This window comes from Kryptolebias marmoratus, linkage group LG19, assembly GCF_001649575.2.
Source record: "Kryptolebias marmoratus isolate JLee-2015 linkage group LG19, ASM164957v2, whole genome shotgun sequence".
Lineage (NCBI taxonomy): Eukaryota > Metazoa > Chordata > Actinopteri > Cyprinodontiformes > Rivulidae > Kryptolebias > Kryptolebias marmoratus.
Genome location: NC_051448.1, coordinates 11,607,830 through 11,624,209, shown reverse-complemented (window position 1 = coordinate 11,624,209; position 16,380 = coordinate 11,607,830). Strand labels below are relative to the sequence as shown.

Sequence of the window (16,380 nt, the reverse complement as noted above, 5' to 3'; positions counted from 1 at the left end):
TCACACTCTGCCACGGATAAGTGGGTGAGTCGGCGTCTTGGTCAATAACAGCCCCGAGGATATACGGGCCGCTGGTCAATTAGAAAACGCTGAATAAGATTCTCGGTCGATATATCTGCAGCCACAGTTTGATTTAATGTGTATTTGTTAACACTCCGGTGATTCATATTGTGCTTTCATTTGAAATTACATTTTGGATTAAAGAAGTTGAGGGATTAAAGCGAATTAACACAAAAAAAAACATGTTCTTAATATTTTAATTGCTTTATATTGCACGAAACAAAGCATTTTTTAAAAATTTATACCTAACACTTGAAGCATAAAATCCAACTTTCCCTCTCTCTAATTTATGAATGGCTTGATTTGCTGTCTGTCACGCATCTTCAAAAGCTGCTTCTGAAAACATTTTTCCTCCAAATGTTGGAGAAGCGTCTGCATTTCAACGCCACGAGTCACATTCACCATAAATCTCAAGGATTCACTTATGAAACACGGTTTACATCAAGGACAAAAAGAAAACAAGGCCCATATGGTATTTCCTTGAATGAATCATTGTAGACATGCATGTCTAAACAGGGCTAAGTATGTTTAACAGACTGATGTTTGACGAAACCCATCTGGCTATGAGCAGAAAGACGGTAACTTGTGTAGCTGCTAAAATCTTCTTCACTCTCCTGAGATATTTTGCCTATTATTAACTCTAAGTGATTTTAGCGTGAACTCAAAAATTAACTTTAGTTGTGGTGAAGTTAGTTTTTATTTACTTGCTTGAGTCTATTTGAGACCTAACGCTCTTTTTAAAGGCCTCTTTTCTTAAGTTATCAAAATTTCCTAAAATATTTGTGTCATCTTTTGGTCAAAACACAATAAGAATACAGAAACACATCCTTCTAGACCATGACTTTGTCACTTTTTAAGCAGGTTTTTAGGGACATAATTAGACACTCTTTCCTGCTTTTCCACGTGGCGTGTGGCTTTTAAACTGGTTGTAAAGTCATAAATCTGGCCGCAGAATGAATAACCACTAATTACGCATCATTCACTACCAAAAGCCTACTGCATAATTTGTAATAAATGAGGGAAATCAGCAGAGTCAGGTTTTGTTGCCAACAATTACGAGTTGTTTGTTTATATTCGAAGACTGACAAGTTCACTTCAGACGGTCTTTTTGCACCATGCATATAAAGTCGGTAAAATAATCCCCGGATGTAAGCAAAGTCAGAGGGAGAACGATGGAATCAGAGACGCCAAAGTGAAAAGTTAAAGTTCTTTTTTCTGGAAAGAAACGACAGCTAAAAGCTGTGAGGACGAGAGGCGACAGAAGTGGAGTCATTCTGGGGAGGAAATCGAGTGGTGGAGAGAGTCAAAGCAAAAGTTAGGGCCAAGATTGTATGCAAATGAGCTGTGATGAGATATTCTGAGCTCTAACGGGAGAGTTTCAGTTACTGATCGCTGAATTTAGTTGCAAATTTGAGGAATATCTGCTGTTTTAACAAAAACCCTGATGAGTTTGAGTTACATTAACCCCCAAACAATCATTTAATGTAGAAACGTAATTAAAAAAAAGGGTATTTTCACAGCTATTATGGTTTTAACTAACGCAGCCAATCACATCATTTGTTGCACAACAGCTTCACAAAATGTGTGCTTTACTGTCGTTTATGTTCTCTGGGTTGTCTTCGATTGGCTAATATTAGGTCATGTCTATTTGTTGTTTGTTATTTTGTGATGGCAGGAAATTTGATGCGTTTGAAGTCAAATGGGAAATCAGAATTTCCGAGGGATGCTTGAAAAAATAAAATAAATAAATAAAAGCCAGTAATAAGTGGGTTTTCCTAGCGGGTAAAAATAAATAAATAAATGCTACACAAAGTGCCAGCAGAGCATTATTCGCTCATCTCCTTCTCAAGTTAAGTTCAACTCTTGATGAGAAATTGCTGTTGCTGCAAATCCAAAAGGTTCAGGCAGGGTTGTGTTTTTTTTTTATCACTCAAAGCTGCATTAAAAGGGGGATTTATGTGTACAATAAAACACATTTAAAGGGCAAAAGTAATTATGTCCTTTCAACACAACAGTGCTGATGTCTGTAGGTGTGTCACATGCCTACAGCCGACATTTAACTGTCTAATACCTTCAGCTTCATAGATGTGTTTACCTTCTAAAGACTTTGTCTATAACCCTATGTCTCTTCCAAACCTTTTTTAAAACGCTCCCTTCAGTGAAACGTTGTATCGCAGCAGTTGTCATAAATCGTTCAAACAGAACTGATCTGGATTATTAGCCGCCGTATGCAGGCTGTCGTGAATTCATGCTCCCAAGATTAAGAGCTAAATTTCCTTCTGTGAGTCCACACAATCGTGGCGTTGTACCAAAAAGGCGCTTTTGCGTTCCATTTTATAGAGATTCGATTGTCTTTGTGAGACAAATGAGACCAAAAAAAGCCATCTGTGAGGCAAGGAAGACGGAATATTACCAAGATCTCATTAATAGATGGCATAAAAACACATTTTGTGGAAATCACAGTCGGTGTTGCCAAAACAAACGGGATCTTTAACTGCATCATTTCATGGCTTTTAAACAATGAGACTCCATTACCGTGAATGGAGCTGATGTAACGCAGCGTGCCGAGCAGATAGCGGGGAGGCCTATTATTAAAACCTTTCACACTATGAACACAAGACGAGCAACCCTAATGTCAGATAAAAAATTATAATTATTGAATGCGTCTGCAGAACTCCAGATAGGATTCAGGACCATTTTGATCCAATTCCTTCAATATCTGAGCACGGCACTGAGAACCTCACGAGTCAGGGAAAGATGAGAGTTACACCAAACATCCTCAGGGGAGCACGTCGCATTTCATCTTCAGACATTTTTATTGTCTACTGAAGAGAACAGAGCAGGGAAATGTCTAATAACTACAACATGTTGGGAGTTTTGTATAGAATAGATATTAGTATTTCTATTAGACCATAGTTTATTAAGAAATGATTCGTATGAAACAATATAACCAGTCACTTTGATGCTACCATAATAATAAAACAATGACTGTGATAACGACCAGTGGTTTATATCGGAGCATTTATTCTAAAGTACTTCACCCTAACTCCGAAATCTAAAAGAAAACAATCTTTTTGTCTGCCTTAAGTTTTGCATAGGTGTTCATGCATAATGAACAAGGTGGTTTTAAATGTCAGATGCAATGTATTTGAGTCAGCTTTTATTACTATTACTGTAATTTTCACCTTTAATAGATGCTCAAAAGGCAAAAACAAAATACCTTAGCTGTAGTTATTTTGGATACAGAGGAGCTACAGCTGTACTCTGAACCTTTAGTGAAAGTTGGAGAGAAGACTCCCTGGTAGATTGACGATTTATAACCTTTTGGCTCAGATTTCTGCACCACCACAGACTGATGCACAGCCCCAAACTGCCTCCTCTATAGCCTCTCGAAAAACAGGGCCCAGAAACCCTTCAGCTCCTCCAGCTCACTACAACCCACCCTTCTCCATCTGAGACACGTCAACACACTCCAGTACCTGCTAAAGGTCTCGGTTCAGTGAATCCAAGAGGGCCGCTTGATCTGCGAAAACTGGGCTAACTAAAAAGCCTCTACATCTTGGTTAGAAATTTCGTCCATTAGGAATATAAATGGGACAGATAAGGATGAGCTTCTTGGGCAAACACCAAACAGAAACATATCTGATTTGCTACGAGCAGAACAAACAAAGCTCTCACTCTAGTAAGGGTAGCATATCACTGGGCTGTGACTGTTGGAGACTAGTTGGGAACTCAAAACTGTGAGAAAATTGCAAGAAAAAAGGCAAATTTTCCGTTGCAGTCTCACTGAATTCTGGGTGATTGCGACCAAGCAATAAGCAACCAGTTTATAAAAAATCCTGCGCTATTTTTGTGTGTAAATTACAGCTCCGACATCAAACCGAGAGGGCTTCAAAATGCACACAACAACACTGACTATTTTGTATGAAAATGTGTTGCACTGTTTTTTTGGGACATTTTTAAAATTCAAGCAATGAGGCTGAAGCAAGGAAATTGAGAAGCCCCAAAATGTTTTGAGACATTTTAGAGACTATAGATCTCTTGAAAATACATTTTTCCAGTTAGTTGCCGACAGTCGCAGCTCAGTGAGATACCCCACACTTTTTAAATACCTCCAACAGGACACCAGAAAAGACATTGTCACAAGCCATTTAACAGAAAAGCTGGTTGGGTAATCCTCCATGTGTCCTCCAATACTCTCAAAAAGATAAAAAGGATCCATCTTCCTTTGGTTGCATAATCCAACATCTGACTATTGGGCAGAGTTTTCTTTCCAGCACTTTGCCACAGATGTTCTCAGAGAGGCCTTAACATTTACTTAGCATTTACTTAGTAAAATAAGAGGCTGATGTTTGGATACATATTTCTCAACAGATAGATAGATTTAGTCCTCAGAAAACACTGGCCTTGATTGCAGATTCCACACATTTTCCTCCATAAAAAAAGATGAAAAAACAAACATGTGTAGACCACAAATTGGGAAGAACCGTCTTGTTCTTTAAACGTTCCAGTGTGCTCTGACATTTGAATGTCATTCCTCGAACTGAAAACACCCAAACCTTCAGATCTTTGCAGATTTGCCACTCACTTATACCAAGAATCATCATCCATGAAGTGTAAGAGTTCAGTCTTGGGTATTCCAGTTCTTTTATTGGTTGAGCTTGTTGTTTTTTTAAGAACATAATCATGTTTAAGCAGAAGAAACTTTAAGCTTGTTACCAGACTACTGGGGGTATAAATGAGAGGATATAACTAAAACTTCATCAGCAGCTTCTATATTTTTTTAAGAAAACATAAGTACACATGACTGCCTCCCCCTTCAGCTCTTTACATCAAGATACATAAAATTGTCTGAGTTGAATTTTCTTCCTATTATAATCTAAAGCACAAACCTCAGACATATTTTTATTAAAAGGTTTCCAGGAAGAATAAGAGAATGGATATCCAGCAGTTTTTATGCTATGCAGCCTTTATGCTTACTTTACTCGCCAAGTTCTCCATATGTGAAGTAGATTACAGTCCTTCTTTCCCCTCCTTCTTCCAGCCCCTTTCCCCATTACAAAGAAAGAAATCATTCAGTTCCAGCCTTTTTCTAAAAACACCCCCCTCCTCTTCCTTCTGAAACCCCTCCCAACAGCAGTCAGAGGCATACAGACAACCACACTCTCCAGCCAAACCCTAATTGTGTTTGCGTGTGTCTGCTTTTTTTTTTCCCCCCCTGTCATGAAGACAAAACCCAGCTGAGTATTTGTTCTCTTTTGTTTCTAAATGGTCCTCTTGAAGTCCCTGAGCTGATTTCTTTTGGACTCGAAAAGCAGAAGTGGCAGAAAACTGTGAAAAGTTACAGGAGTTGGGTAAGTTGGATGCATGCAGATTGATGAAAATTTTAGATTACAACATAATTGAGTCGAGCTCCTTCAGTCCCTGCTGAAGTAAAGGACTTCCCTTTGAGTTGCACACCCTGCTGGTAATTTTCATAGCATTTGTCTTTATCAAAGACAGAAACAAGTGTTTGGTAATAAGATACAATTACTGATGATGATGAGTTTCAAAAAGCATGAGTGATTTCTATTTTTATTTTTATTTTTTTCGTAAAGAGTTACATTGTTTATGTAATCAGTGTTAATGCAAAAGTTAGGGCACCTCAAAGTTTAAAAGTTTAAAAGTTAAAATCTATTTTATTTTCTCCTCTGGCACCTATAGGTCCTCCTAACAGCTGCTTGCCATTCTAACAATTGCAATAATTGACGTTCAAAATGCAGCACAACTCTGCAAAGTATATCTAACGATCTGCCTGGGAGGAGGTTCATTCAGCCGGTTGATTTTCTTGCCAAAGAAGCACAAATATGACAGAACATTTGACTAGGGAAATAATTAATTCATGTTTTATGTTAAGAAATCACACAATGGTAAATGGTAATGAAATAAAATGTAGAAACATTTTCTAGCCTGGGTTTTTAAAAACAAATACCTGCATAAGGTCAAAAAAAGAAAGACTGACTCTCAATAATCTGCTTTGTTTGAGCAACAATGAAACAATGAAAAGATAATGAAGCCAATAAAGTGGATAACATATGTGACAAAAGATGCTGGTTGTTGTTTGTCAGCTTTGCCTAAAAAAGGTTATGAAAGGAAAAGGCAGATGGACGAAAATGTCCAAGTGTTAGGATAGAAAAAAAGAGTAATCTGCCCTGAAAGAAGGAAAAAAAAACTCAAAAAATGAAAACTTATTAGGTGGGAAAAAAAGGTTTTTTAAGTTGTGACCAATAAGCTACAAAACTAGCTAAAGGTTTTACGATTTAGACACAGAACATCCAAAAGTAAACCATTTTTAACACCTAAACAGAAGGAAACGGCTTCAATGAGCTGAAGGAGTCATCATAAATGATCGGACTGTAGTCATTTTCTGTAAAAATCATCAATCTGAATAAGGCAAGGTGTGAAACTTTAATTTCATACGAGTCCAATGAAACACACAAGGACAGCTTCATTTTTTTTAAATCAGCAAAACTATTGACAGTATCATCTTTTATGTCAGGTAAAGAACTGGAGGAGGTGTCAGTCAGTAACCCCTACAGTAAAAACACCTTTCTTATTCCATCAGTCAACGGTAAGCTTGACCGACAATGCAGCAAACAGATACCAATGAGATTAAAGATTTATGGCAGAAAGAAGAACAGGATTCATAAAACGGGTCAGTCTGGCAAAACTGATTTATGTAAGAAAGGTAAAACCTGGCGGCCAAAAAAGTTTGTTTTTTATGAGATCTATGCCTCAAAAAGAAAGTGACTGAATGAATTTCCCTCTGCTTGATTGGAAAAAACCTGCTAACCATAAGTGTTTAACGAGAAAACTCCATGAGCTATTTGTAGAGTTGCTAGTAAGGCTAATCAAAACCACTTATTTATCGCAAAAACACTTTAAAACAGACTTAGCTGGCACACCACACTTACAACATGGAAGAAGACATTTTTTACATCATCCACACAAAGTTCAGCATCGAAAAGTTGCAAATGAAAATCTAAAGAAGCCTGGTGCACTTTGGAAACCAATCCAATACATTGATGGGAGTTAAAACTAACCACTGTTAGGCACAGAGGTGGATTAATCATGGTTTGGGTCTCTGTTACAAGTACCAGATTAAAAATTTTCACAAGAACCGATTAAATAAAACGCCAGCACCAACGTGAAGTGTCACATTGGGTGTCAAAGACTAAAGATGGGAAAAGCAAATATTTTTTTAGTAAAATGAGTCAAATTACACATCAAAATGCACAGTGAATGACCAAATAAAGGGAATAAATAGACAAGAACTGAAAGGCTTTCAGCGTCTAAAAGTAGGATTTACAATCTCTGAATTTAGAGTTCTAACCACTGAGAAGTGCCATTTTTTTCCATTCTCTTTTTACTGTTATTTAGAAATAGGTGAATGAAATAATACTGATGAAAACCAGCCCATCACTTACTGACACTTAGACCAAAGGTTTTGCGTTTGAACGTGCCGACGCTAAGACACTTTCGTCCGCCTTCCGAATTCCCATTGTGATCCATCTGTTGGGCAGAACCGATTCGGCGACCCGCCTGCTTTTTTTGCCAGAGACCTCGTTGGCATAGTGATACTGAAGCAAATGCGCTGTGACAGCTGTGAAACACACCTGTTCGGGCCCTGACGAGATGAGCCACAAAGCCAAACGGCCGTCACCCTTCAGATGCTCTTATTAGATATTACTCACAGCGAAGGAGGAAGATATTGGCAGCCAGGAGTATCAGTTTTAATCTACTCCGCATCTGCATGTCAAGGGGTTAAAACACAGATTAACTAAGGCAAAAAGATGTAATTCATTATTTGATCAGATGACTTTTAGAGCAAGTTGTCATGTCAGCAACAACTTAACTTGTGATGTATTAGGTGTTTGTCTTTTTAAAGAATAAAGATAAGAACCTAAACACCCTAAAGCCATGGTTTAAGGTATTTAAACGCTGATTAAACAGCATTGGTGGTACTCAGAAGAAAACTTGATGAGTGAGCCAGTTGATCATCAGAAGTTGAACTCTAATGTAAAGCTAAAAAGATGAATGGGTCAAACGTCTTACAAATTTGGCTACAAATGGAAACGATATGAAACAAAATGGAATGGACAATTTTTGGAGAACCCCTGTGGAAACTGGAGGTTAACTGGTGTTCTAGTGGCTACTTAAGCATCGTCAGTGAAGTCTCCATAGGACCTGCTAAGAACAAAAGGTGCAAAACAGTAAGGAAGCTGGATTCAAGTCACCCAGAGGAGGAGCCAAGATTGACGTGTATGGGATGCTGTTCTCAGCAAAAAAAAAAAAGGAAAGGAACCATCTCATCTTAAACCACACCCTAGTTTGGGAGTTTGACCAGTTTTCTTGTTTGTGTCAGACACGAACATGAGCTTGTAAGCTCGTACTGGTGTGTTTTAATTGGAGCCTAGTAACGTTTGCGAAGGTACTCGCCATATAAAGTTTGAGAACCACTACCCTAAAGGTTCTTGGTTTTCCCTTCGGAGACAGCTTCTGCTATTTCAAGCCAAGAAAAAAAAAAAAAGTCAGCCTATAAAAGTCACTTCAGTGAGACGGATCCTTCCCAGCGAAGCCAAAAACGGTCACCACAGGCCCCAGAAGGTCCAACACAAACACCGTCTCAGCTAAACCACAAAACACCAGCGTTTACACTTTGCAAACCGTTTTTCAAAGGCAACTATTCGTGACTGCAAAACAATGATGAGCGTATGTTAGAAGGCCGTATTAAAACTGAAATACAGACAAAATAATTAGACAGATTACATTCATATTTGGCTGCATTTTGTCATCAGGATGAATGTTGTCAAGCTGCACCAATGAGGATTAGAGTGCATTAAAAATCTGGAATAAAAAGAGTTTTGTGCTTACAGTTCTCCAAACCACACAAATAGATTTAAAAAAAAAAGTTTTTAATCAGCTTCTATCCATGACATAGAGGCATATTTTAGTATTTAAAGGCGTTCTGTTGCCACTTGATGACAAGTTTCACATCAAAACCACCTACAAATGCAATCTCTTCATAATTTAAGGAGACTGCCTCTGTTTTGAAATGGTCAAAAGTACTAAATGCCACTCACTCGCACACGTTTACTGATACAGATCTGTGCACATGCGCCACCTCTGAAAACTCATTAAATCTGTCTCATCCCAGTGGTGATGTAAGCCTGTCTGCTACAATGCACATGCCAGTCAAAAGAAAGAGATTGTGTTACCCTAACATCGGGATAAAGGCTCATCAAAGCCTAATTTGAAGCCTTCATCTGGAAACTACAGCAGCATATGTCACCATTTAAAGTGGCCACAAACAGAGAGAGCCAACAGTTGGTTATTTTATGAGGGTTTTTTTCCCCCTCAAACAACAAGTCATCCTAAAATAAACAGTTATATGGCGTCTGTCAGCACACTTGGTTTGGCAATCGTGCTTCTGAAGAAGACGTAGGTAAAACCTAATTTCACTTTCAGCTCTGAGGAGTTTCAAAATGGTTGACGTAAGAGTGAACTCCAGCCGAAACTAAATGTGCTCTGACAGCAGAAAGCGCTCTGCGATGCCTCTCCTTCGCGGGGCCGGTGCGGGCCTTTGAAAACTTTCCATTTCCAGACGGAGGAGTGAGAAACTTAGATGCTGACACGATTTCACTGGGAACTGTAATGACTCCCCATGTGACGCGAGCTAAAACTTTTTTATTTTTTGCCAGATTCCCAAAGCACCACCCATTATAAAAAAAAACAAACCAAAAAAAAAAAAAACTACACAAACACTGTTGTAAGAAGATGCTTCAGCTTTCGCAGCCACAGCGGGACACAATTCAACACACGGCTCCGAAACGAGCACAACTGACCAACTTTGTACTTTATTTTACCAGCAGGGTAGATGGGAAACACTTAAGGCTTATTTTTCCATCAGAAGACAAAAAAAGACCTGTCATATCTTCTAAGGTTTTTAAAACATATTTTGAAATTTAGAGAACCATAAATTTATCTGTTATATAAAATCTACGGCACGGTTTTGTTTGGCTCTTGAAGCTCGTGTTGCAACTCCATAAAATCTTTCAAAACCTCAGCAATTGCCTGTTATTCATTGGATAGGGTTGGAATTGTTTCTGAGCAAAACAATTTTAGATTCTGACTAAAAGCATGTAGAATTGAGTGTAGTGTCTGATCAGCTCATTGGAGACCAGTCAAATGGACTGTGGTGTGTGTGTGTGTGTGTGTGTGTGTGAGGGAGGAGGGGGCTTTGGTATTGAAGATTAGCACAAAAAAAGTTTTTTCACTTGTTTTTTTCACAGCAATTCACGTTTGTCTCTTCAGGTCACCATGAAGAAATGTTGGCTGAACTTCATCTTGGCTTGGGTATCCATGGCAACCCCGATCCTCAGCCAAAGTGGAGACGGTGACTGGGGTTCAGGCTATCTCGCCTTCCCCGCCACAGCGGACAACAATGGCTCACTGCGGGCCGTTGGTGATGAGCCGGGCAGGCTGACGGACGACCATCGCCCGGCGGCGTCAGAGGGATTCTCGCCATCCCCTTCCCCCTCATTCTGGTACGACGTCCGACCGGACGAGTGCTCGGTCCACTTCGGCACCAACTCGGCTGCTTCGGCTCGACGGCTGAGGGCGCAGAAGGAAGAGCTGGCCCGTCTGAAGGCCATACAGCGTGGAAACAAGGCCGTGGTGGAGAACTTGGAGCAGTTCGTAGGGGGAGAGCTGGGGGATCAGAGCTACGAAGACATGATCAAGGATAATATCGCCGGGATCCAAGAGGACCAAAAGGGCTGCAGTGAGGTGATGGAGAAAGCTGAAGATGGTTTAAAAAGGCAGCTGGAGGGAGACGGTCTGAATGCCTTTACGGGGATGCAGAAGTGAGTGCAGTTAAAAGTTAACATCTACAGTTAAAAAGGGAGAAGAGAAACAACATGTAGTCTTCTATCAGACACTACTAGTTAGCTGCTCTTCTCTGCTTTTCTCCGGTCTCTGCTTAATCACACAGAGGGACCCTTTCTTTCTATACTGTCACATGATTCAACTGATCATCTGACTTTTACATGTGTCAAACTGACTGAGCTGTAGCCTTTTCCTTTTAAGGTAAATTAGCTGTGGGGCTTATCTTGTATTGAGTTGATTCCAAAAGTTAATCAAGGTAGATTTACATCCAATGATTATTTTACGAATGTCTTTAAAATCTGAGATACCGTATTTTGGGTTGACTCCAACAACAACAACAACTTACACGCAGGCACAGACAATTACAAATTAGACAGTTGCATAAAGAAAAACAGACCAATCTCTGATTAAAAATATCATATACTCATTAAGAATAAACAAATAAGCATTCATTACAGCTGTGTAAAACCTCTGTTTAATGCACGTTCTGTTGCCAGTTCTTCCTTTCACTCACTCTCCTTCTTTTGTCTTTCCATATGTGGCGCGTTCCCCTTCTGATCACGCCTTCAAACCGGACCGTTTGCATTTCCGGAGCAGAATAAGAGAAGAGTCCTTAGTGTTTGAAGACATGCTTCGTGCCGCGGCGGACACAGCCAGCAGGTTGGAGAGGTCATCCCGAGCCCTGCGCGCTTCATTTAGCAGGCAGCTGAAAGACATTGTCAAAATCCACCACTAGAAAAAAAAAAAAAAGGGGGCTTCAAAACTGTCCACACACCAGCTTTCATCGGAAATGAAGTCTGGAATGAAAGCATTAAACCTTGCTGCGTTTTTCTTTTCTTCTTCTTTTTTGTTTTTTTCGTTGTATATGTGACGCAGCGGCGTATCTGTGTGAGCCTTCGGAGGATCTGTAACAATCAACAGGCGCGGGTGGCGGAACGGGAAGGGAAGCAGCGGAGAGGACACCTCACACGAACACCACTTCTCCTCTAAAGGGTGTAATAAGCCCTCGACTTATTAAATACTTTCCACCCGCAGGCATTGCTTGTGGAACTTGGTGAGGTCAAAAATGGCAGCAGTATGTGGCGTGAGCTTGAAGCGGTTCCAAGATTTATGAAACAAACTTAATGACTGTGTTGGTGGAAACTATGGACTGACCATCTGGTTCTAGTATCAGCATGGAGGTCAGAATGCTTCGAATAAACAGTGGGACAACGGGGATTATGTTATTAGAAACGTGACGAGTCTGTTGTTAATAATGGTGGTGATCTGTCATTCATGTTTGAGACAATAAAGGAACCTTTTTCCTTGGTTAACTTTCACATGCTTTTTGCATCCATGGTAATGTTTTAAGACCTTTTTTTCCCCATCCATCTGTGTGGTTTGGAGAACTAAAAGCGCATTAATTCACTTAGTCTGCCCTCTAGCTGATCTCCACAGAAACAACCCGCTTAAGTTGAGCTGCCTACATTGCTCATCACTCATCATTTTGGAAATAAGTAGTGGGAATGCTGTATTTTAAGACAAAAACAATTTGCACATGAGTGTTTTTTTTTTTACGGGGATCCCTGAGTGACAGAAGGAAAGAGAGAGAGAGAGAGAGAGAGAGAGAGAGAGAGAGAGAGAGAGAGAGAGAGAGAGAGAGACCTTTAATGGGAGCCAACCAGATAAAGGTGCTCACATATGTCCCATCTCTCCCAGCTGGACCCAATAGACCTCCCTGCGCAGACCCGTCGTGGAAAATAGTGAGCCTTAACTTTAATATGGGATAAACACAGCTTTGGCTTCCTGCGTAAAAGGGCGCACAGGCTTGGATGCTGCGCAGACTCAAACCCGGATTGTATTCCTTTTTTATGTAAATTTAGTTTTACATTTGCTAAGCTGTTTGTATTAAAATAAAGCCCTGGCTGATGGCTGGCTCTGCCGCGCGCCCACCGGACCTCCAGCCGGCGTTTCCTCTCCACGCCGGCCGCGATGAAAGTGGCTCCTACCGGCGCTGAGCGGCATGGCGGCGGGTCTGCGCGGGTCGCTCCCGGTTCTTGGACGCCGCCCTCGGTTGTTGTGAGAGTCGCGGCGAGGCTGTCCCCCCCTCCTCCCGTGATGCCTCCCGTGATGCCTCCCGGCTGCGATGATGACAGATGTCGCCCGCACTGTGACAGACGGCACCAGCTCGGCTTCCCTCTCCGGTGAAGTTGGACTTTTCTTCTTCTTCTCAACCGAAGGGCAAAATGGTTTACAACCACCTGTTCGTCTTAAAAGGGACTTCTGTCGCCTGGGCTGTGCTTCTGACTCAGACAGGTAAGCGCTTCTTTTAACCGAACCCGAACACGAACAGGTAGTTAGGTTGTTACTTGATTATTTTAATTAAACTAAAACTCCCAGAATCCTCTCTGATCCCGGAAGCGAAATCAAACGGCGCGTGCTAGTTTAAGTTAAGCATCTAAATCAGCAAAATGCAAAGAAAAACGGCTTTATTTCGTGCAAAAACTGTGCTTCTTATTCGTCTCTTTTTGTCTCTATGTGTTAATTTGAAATTATTTGTAAATAAAAGCAGTTTTTCTCCTCTGTATTTCATAAATTGATAAAGAAAGGAAAGAATAATGATGCTAGCTAAAGCGGCTCCTCCGTTTGTTAGCCGGAGCTATCAACAATTAAAGATGATTAAAACTACTCTTTTGTACAGACTTATTTAACAATTATTAAAGAACTTAGTAAATATTCATGTAACAAACTGTTCTAAATACAATACTTTTTGAACTAACAAACCTGGATAATTGCATGTTGTTTTCCTCACCTACTCTCTTAAGCAATAAAAATAAAAATAAAACCCCCTCTACTGAAAAACTTGACTTAATTAGCCTTTTTTAAATGCCTTTATTCGGTTTTACAGCCTTTTCATGGCATGAAAAAAAGTAACAAGAGCCACAAAGTGGGGTAAATTTCCCCCCATGTGTTTGTCAATAATTATTTGGTGCATCATCTATTTTGCCTCGTTTTTTACATGTATTTACACCATCACAGGTAAAGAGAAATGCTTATAGTCTCAGCAGAAGAAGTTTTCTGCAGGTTACTTTCTAAGACGTTTTATTGTTTATGTAAATTAAACTAAACGCATCTGTTGTGCTCATGTTTTATGAAAACACGGTCTTCTCCAGGCGTAATTGTAAAAACTAATTTCTTTTATGGAAATAGTTTGACTCTGGGACTTGGAGACACTTTTTTTCTTGGAGATGGTTTTAAAGGCTTGGCATGGATGTGAATACCCTTTTCACTCCATTGCAACAAAATAAAAAAACAAATAAATCTGCAGAAACTCCCTCAACAGATGCCGACTGTGGGTCCGTGTTGTATGTAAGCAGTTGAATGTGAATGTGATCTTGAGCTGGTTCACTCGCCCTGCCTTCCGACTCCCCCCCCCCATCCTCCCCACGAAGTGTTGCGTGTTGTTTTTCAGTGAGCTCTTTACTGTAAGCACTTGACAGCCCAATTTCACCTAGAGCGCCTCTGGCCGCGGAAGCTGCTGACTCCATCCTCCGAGCCGGTCAGTGTTTCATATATCTCGCCAAGAGCGTTGGCCGGCGTCCAGCGTTCTCGGTCCAGAGCGCCGAGCGTTGGAGGTGTCGCCTCGTTTTCGGGAGGAGAGAGGGAGGATTTGATATACGGTGCCCAGGGGCCTTTTTTTTGTCAAACCCCACATCTGGTCTTTTCCCAGATGCACGGTGCAGATGAACGTTATCGAGTGACAGTGTGAGAAGCCTGAGGGGCTTCCTTCCTTGTGTGCCAGTTTAAAAAGATAAACCTTTTGGGCAAATTAGCAATAAATTCAGACACAAATCTACCACCTTCATACATCACAGAGCTCATTTCTAAGTAAGCGACGCCAAAAAAAAGAGAAGACAAAGTTCTGATTATTGTGACTGATTGTTAAATCTTCACTTCAGTTCTGCAGAAAGTTCTTGTAATAGATTTCCATTTGTTCTTGCAGCGACGAACCTGTTGAATATTTGTCTCTTCTGCAGTACAAGTTCTTCACGAACTAAACTCCAGCTCACCCCTGGACAGGTAATGACGTGGCCTTGGCAACACTGTTTGCTGCCGGATGAAGGTCCTTTTTGATGGTCCTTGATGGCAGCACACTTCACTGGGTTTTTACCCTTCACCGTTCAAGACAGATGCATACCAAACGGGACACTTTTTTTTTGCATCCCAATGCCGTCTTAATAGAGCTCTTAACTTTGGCCGTGATTGTAGTCTTTGGAGTGGTGCTGCAAATCTATTTCCACCTTTCCTAATGCAGTTTCTGGTCTTTTTTTTTTTCTGACAAAAAGGCAAAGCTTTTCTCTAATTTCAACAAGGAGAGAATGCGACAGATTTGCAAAAATAAACGATTTTTCAGACGGAAATCGATCAACCAGTCTTGCCAGGTGTTATGTAACCAAACCAAACCATATAAACGACATGTCACCGTTTTTTTTTTTTTTTTTTTAGATGAGTTGTGAGCACGATCCACCCCAAAAATGTCCGATTGTCCCATGTGTATTCTCTTGTTTTATTGCCAATTGAACAATTAAGGCATTTTACAGGTTTACTTTGTGGATTTAGTCACTGTGAGGTCTGCTATCTTTAACTACAGATGTGAAAATAGTTTCAACCTAGATCAGGTTTTTGCACCACTAATCACATGACACACAAATAACTTTAGCCTTCTACTCCATCCAAAATGGCTGCCACAGCTAATAAACCTTAGCAAAAACAGAAACTACCACAACTCGGCCAATTTTACAGATATTGCGTTAAAATCTGGTGTGATAGTAGCTGAGAATCCTGGCATACATGATGGCCGGCGACATGGAGACTTTCAGGGAAATCCAGTTTCGTTGTTATATGCTTCCACTAAAGCGAAGACGACAGACATCTCAACAATAAATCACTGTTAACCAGGCAGAAATGAGCTCACCTCCTCTTAATCTTAACTCTCGCAAGTAATGATGTGTGTAACTCAGTCCGACTCCGCTAAGAAAGGCTGAAATTCGCCGTCTATGCATCGACTCGGCTCGAACCTGGATGCAAATCTGCCCAGATTGAATATTAACAAACCATCTGAGCAGGTTACCTCTCACTGTGAAAGCCGCACGTGCTTCAGAAAAGTTGAGAAGCCCTTACAGGGAGAAGTCGTAGATATTTAACGTGGGCTTCTGTGATTAAAAACGCCACATGTTCCCAGCTCTCACACCTTCTTTCCACGAGCCATAATATCACACCGGATAGATTTACGGCCATTTGTTAGGCGAGGATCATGAAGGTCAGGGATGAGAGGAGATCAATACACTACTGAACTTCCTACTCTTTCATTTAACTGTTGTATTTTATTGACATATAATTTCCTAAAAAGGTGTG

General features: G+C 40.5%; 2 protein-coding genes across 2 annotated transcripts in view; both read left to right on the top strand.

Annotated features, from left to right (window-relative positions):
• The first annotated feature begins 5,206 nt into the window (after positions 1-5,206).
• si:ch211-142k18.1 lies at positions 5,207-12,299 on the top strand. Its single transcript, XM_017427280.3, has 3 exons — positions 5,207-5,414; positions 10,414-10,964; positions 11,584-12,299. The coding sequence occupies exons 2-3, from the start codon at positions 10,420-10,422 to the stop codon at positions 11,720-11,722; spliced, it is 684 nt and encodes a 227-aa protein (XP_017282769.1). The 5' UTR covers positions 5,207-5,414; positions 10,414-10,419; the 3' UTR covers positions 11,723-12,299.
• Positions 12,300-12,658: 359 nt separating this feature from the next.
• chrna2b (cholinergic receptor, nicotinic, alpha 2b (neuronal)) overlaps positions 12,659-16,380 on the top strand; it is a 10,856-nt gene continuing 7,134 nt past the window's right edge. Inside the window, exon 1 of the mRNA XM_017427295.3 lies at positions 12,659-13,281. Coding sequence (XP_017282784.1) covers positions 13,212-13,281 — 70 coding nt within the window. The 5' untranslated portion in view covers positions 12,659-13,211. The remainder of the gene's footprint in view (positions 13,282-16,380) is intronic.

What these genes read in the sequence shown, in the direction of transcription:
- si:ch211-142k18.1 (XM_017427280.3), top strand. Translation starts at nt 10,420, where the DNA reads ATGAAGAAATGTTGGCTGAACTTCATCTTGGCTTGGGTATCCATGGCA. An exon ending in GCCTTTACGGGGATGCAGAA is followed by an intron (nt 10,965 to 11,583) that starts GTGAGTGCAGTT and finishes TTTCCGGAGCAG; the next exon opens with AATAAGAGAAGAGTCCTTAG.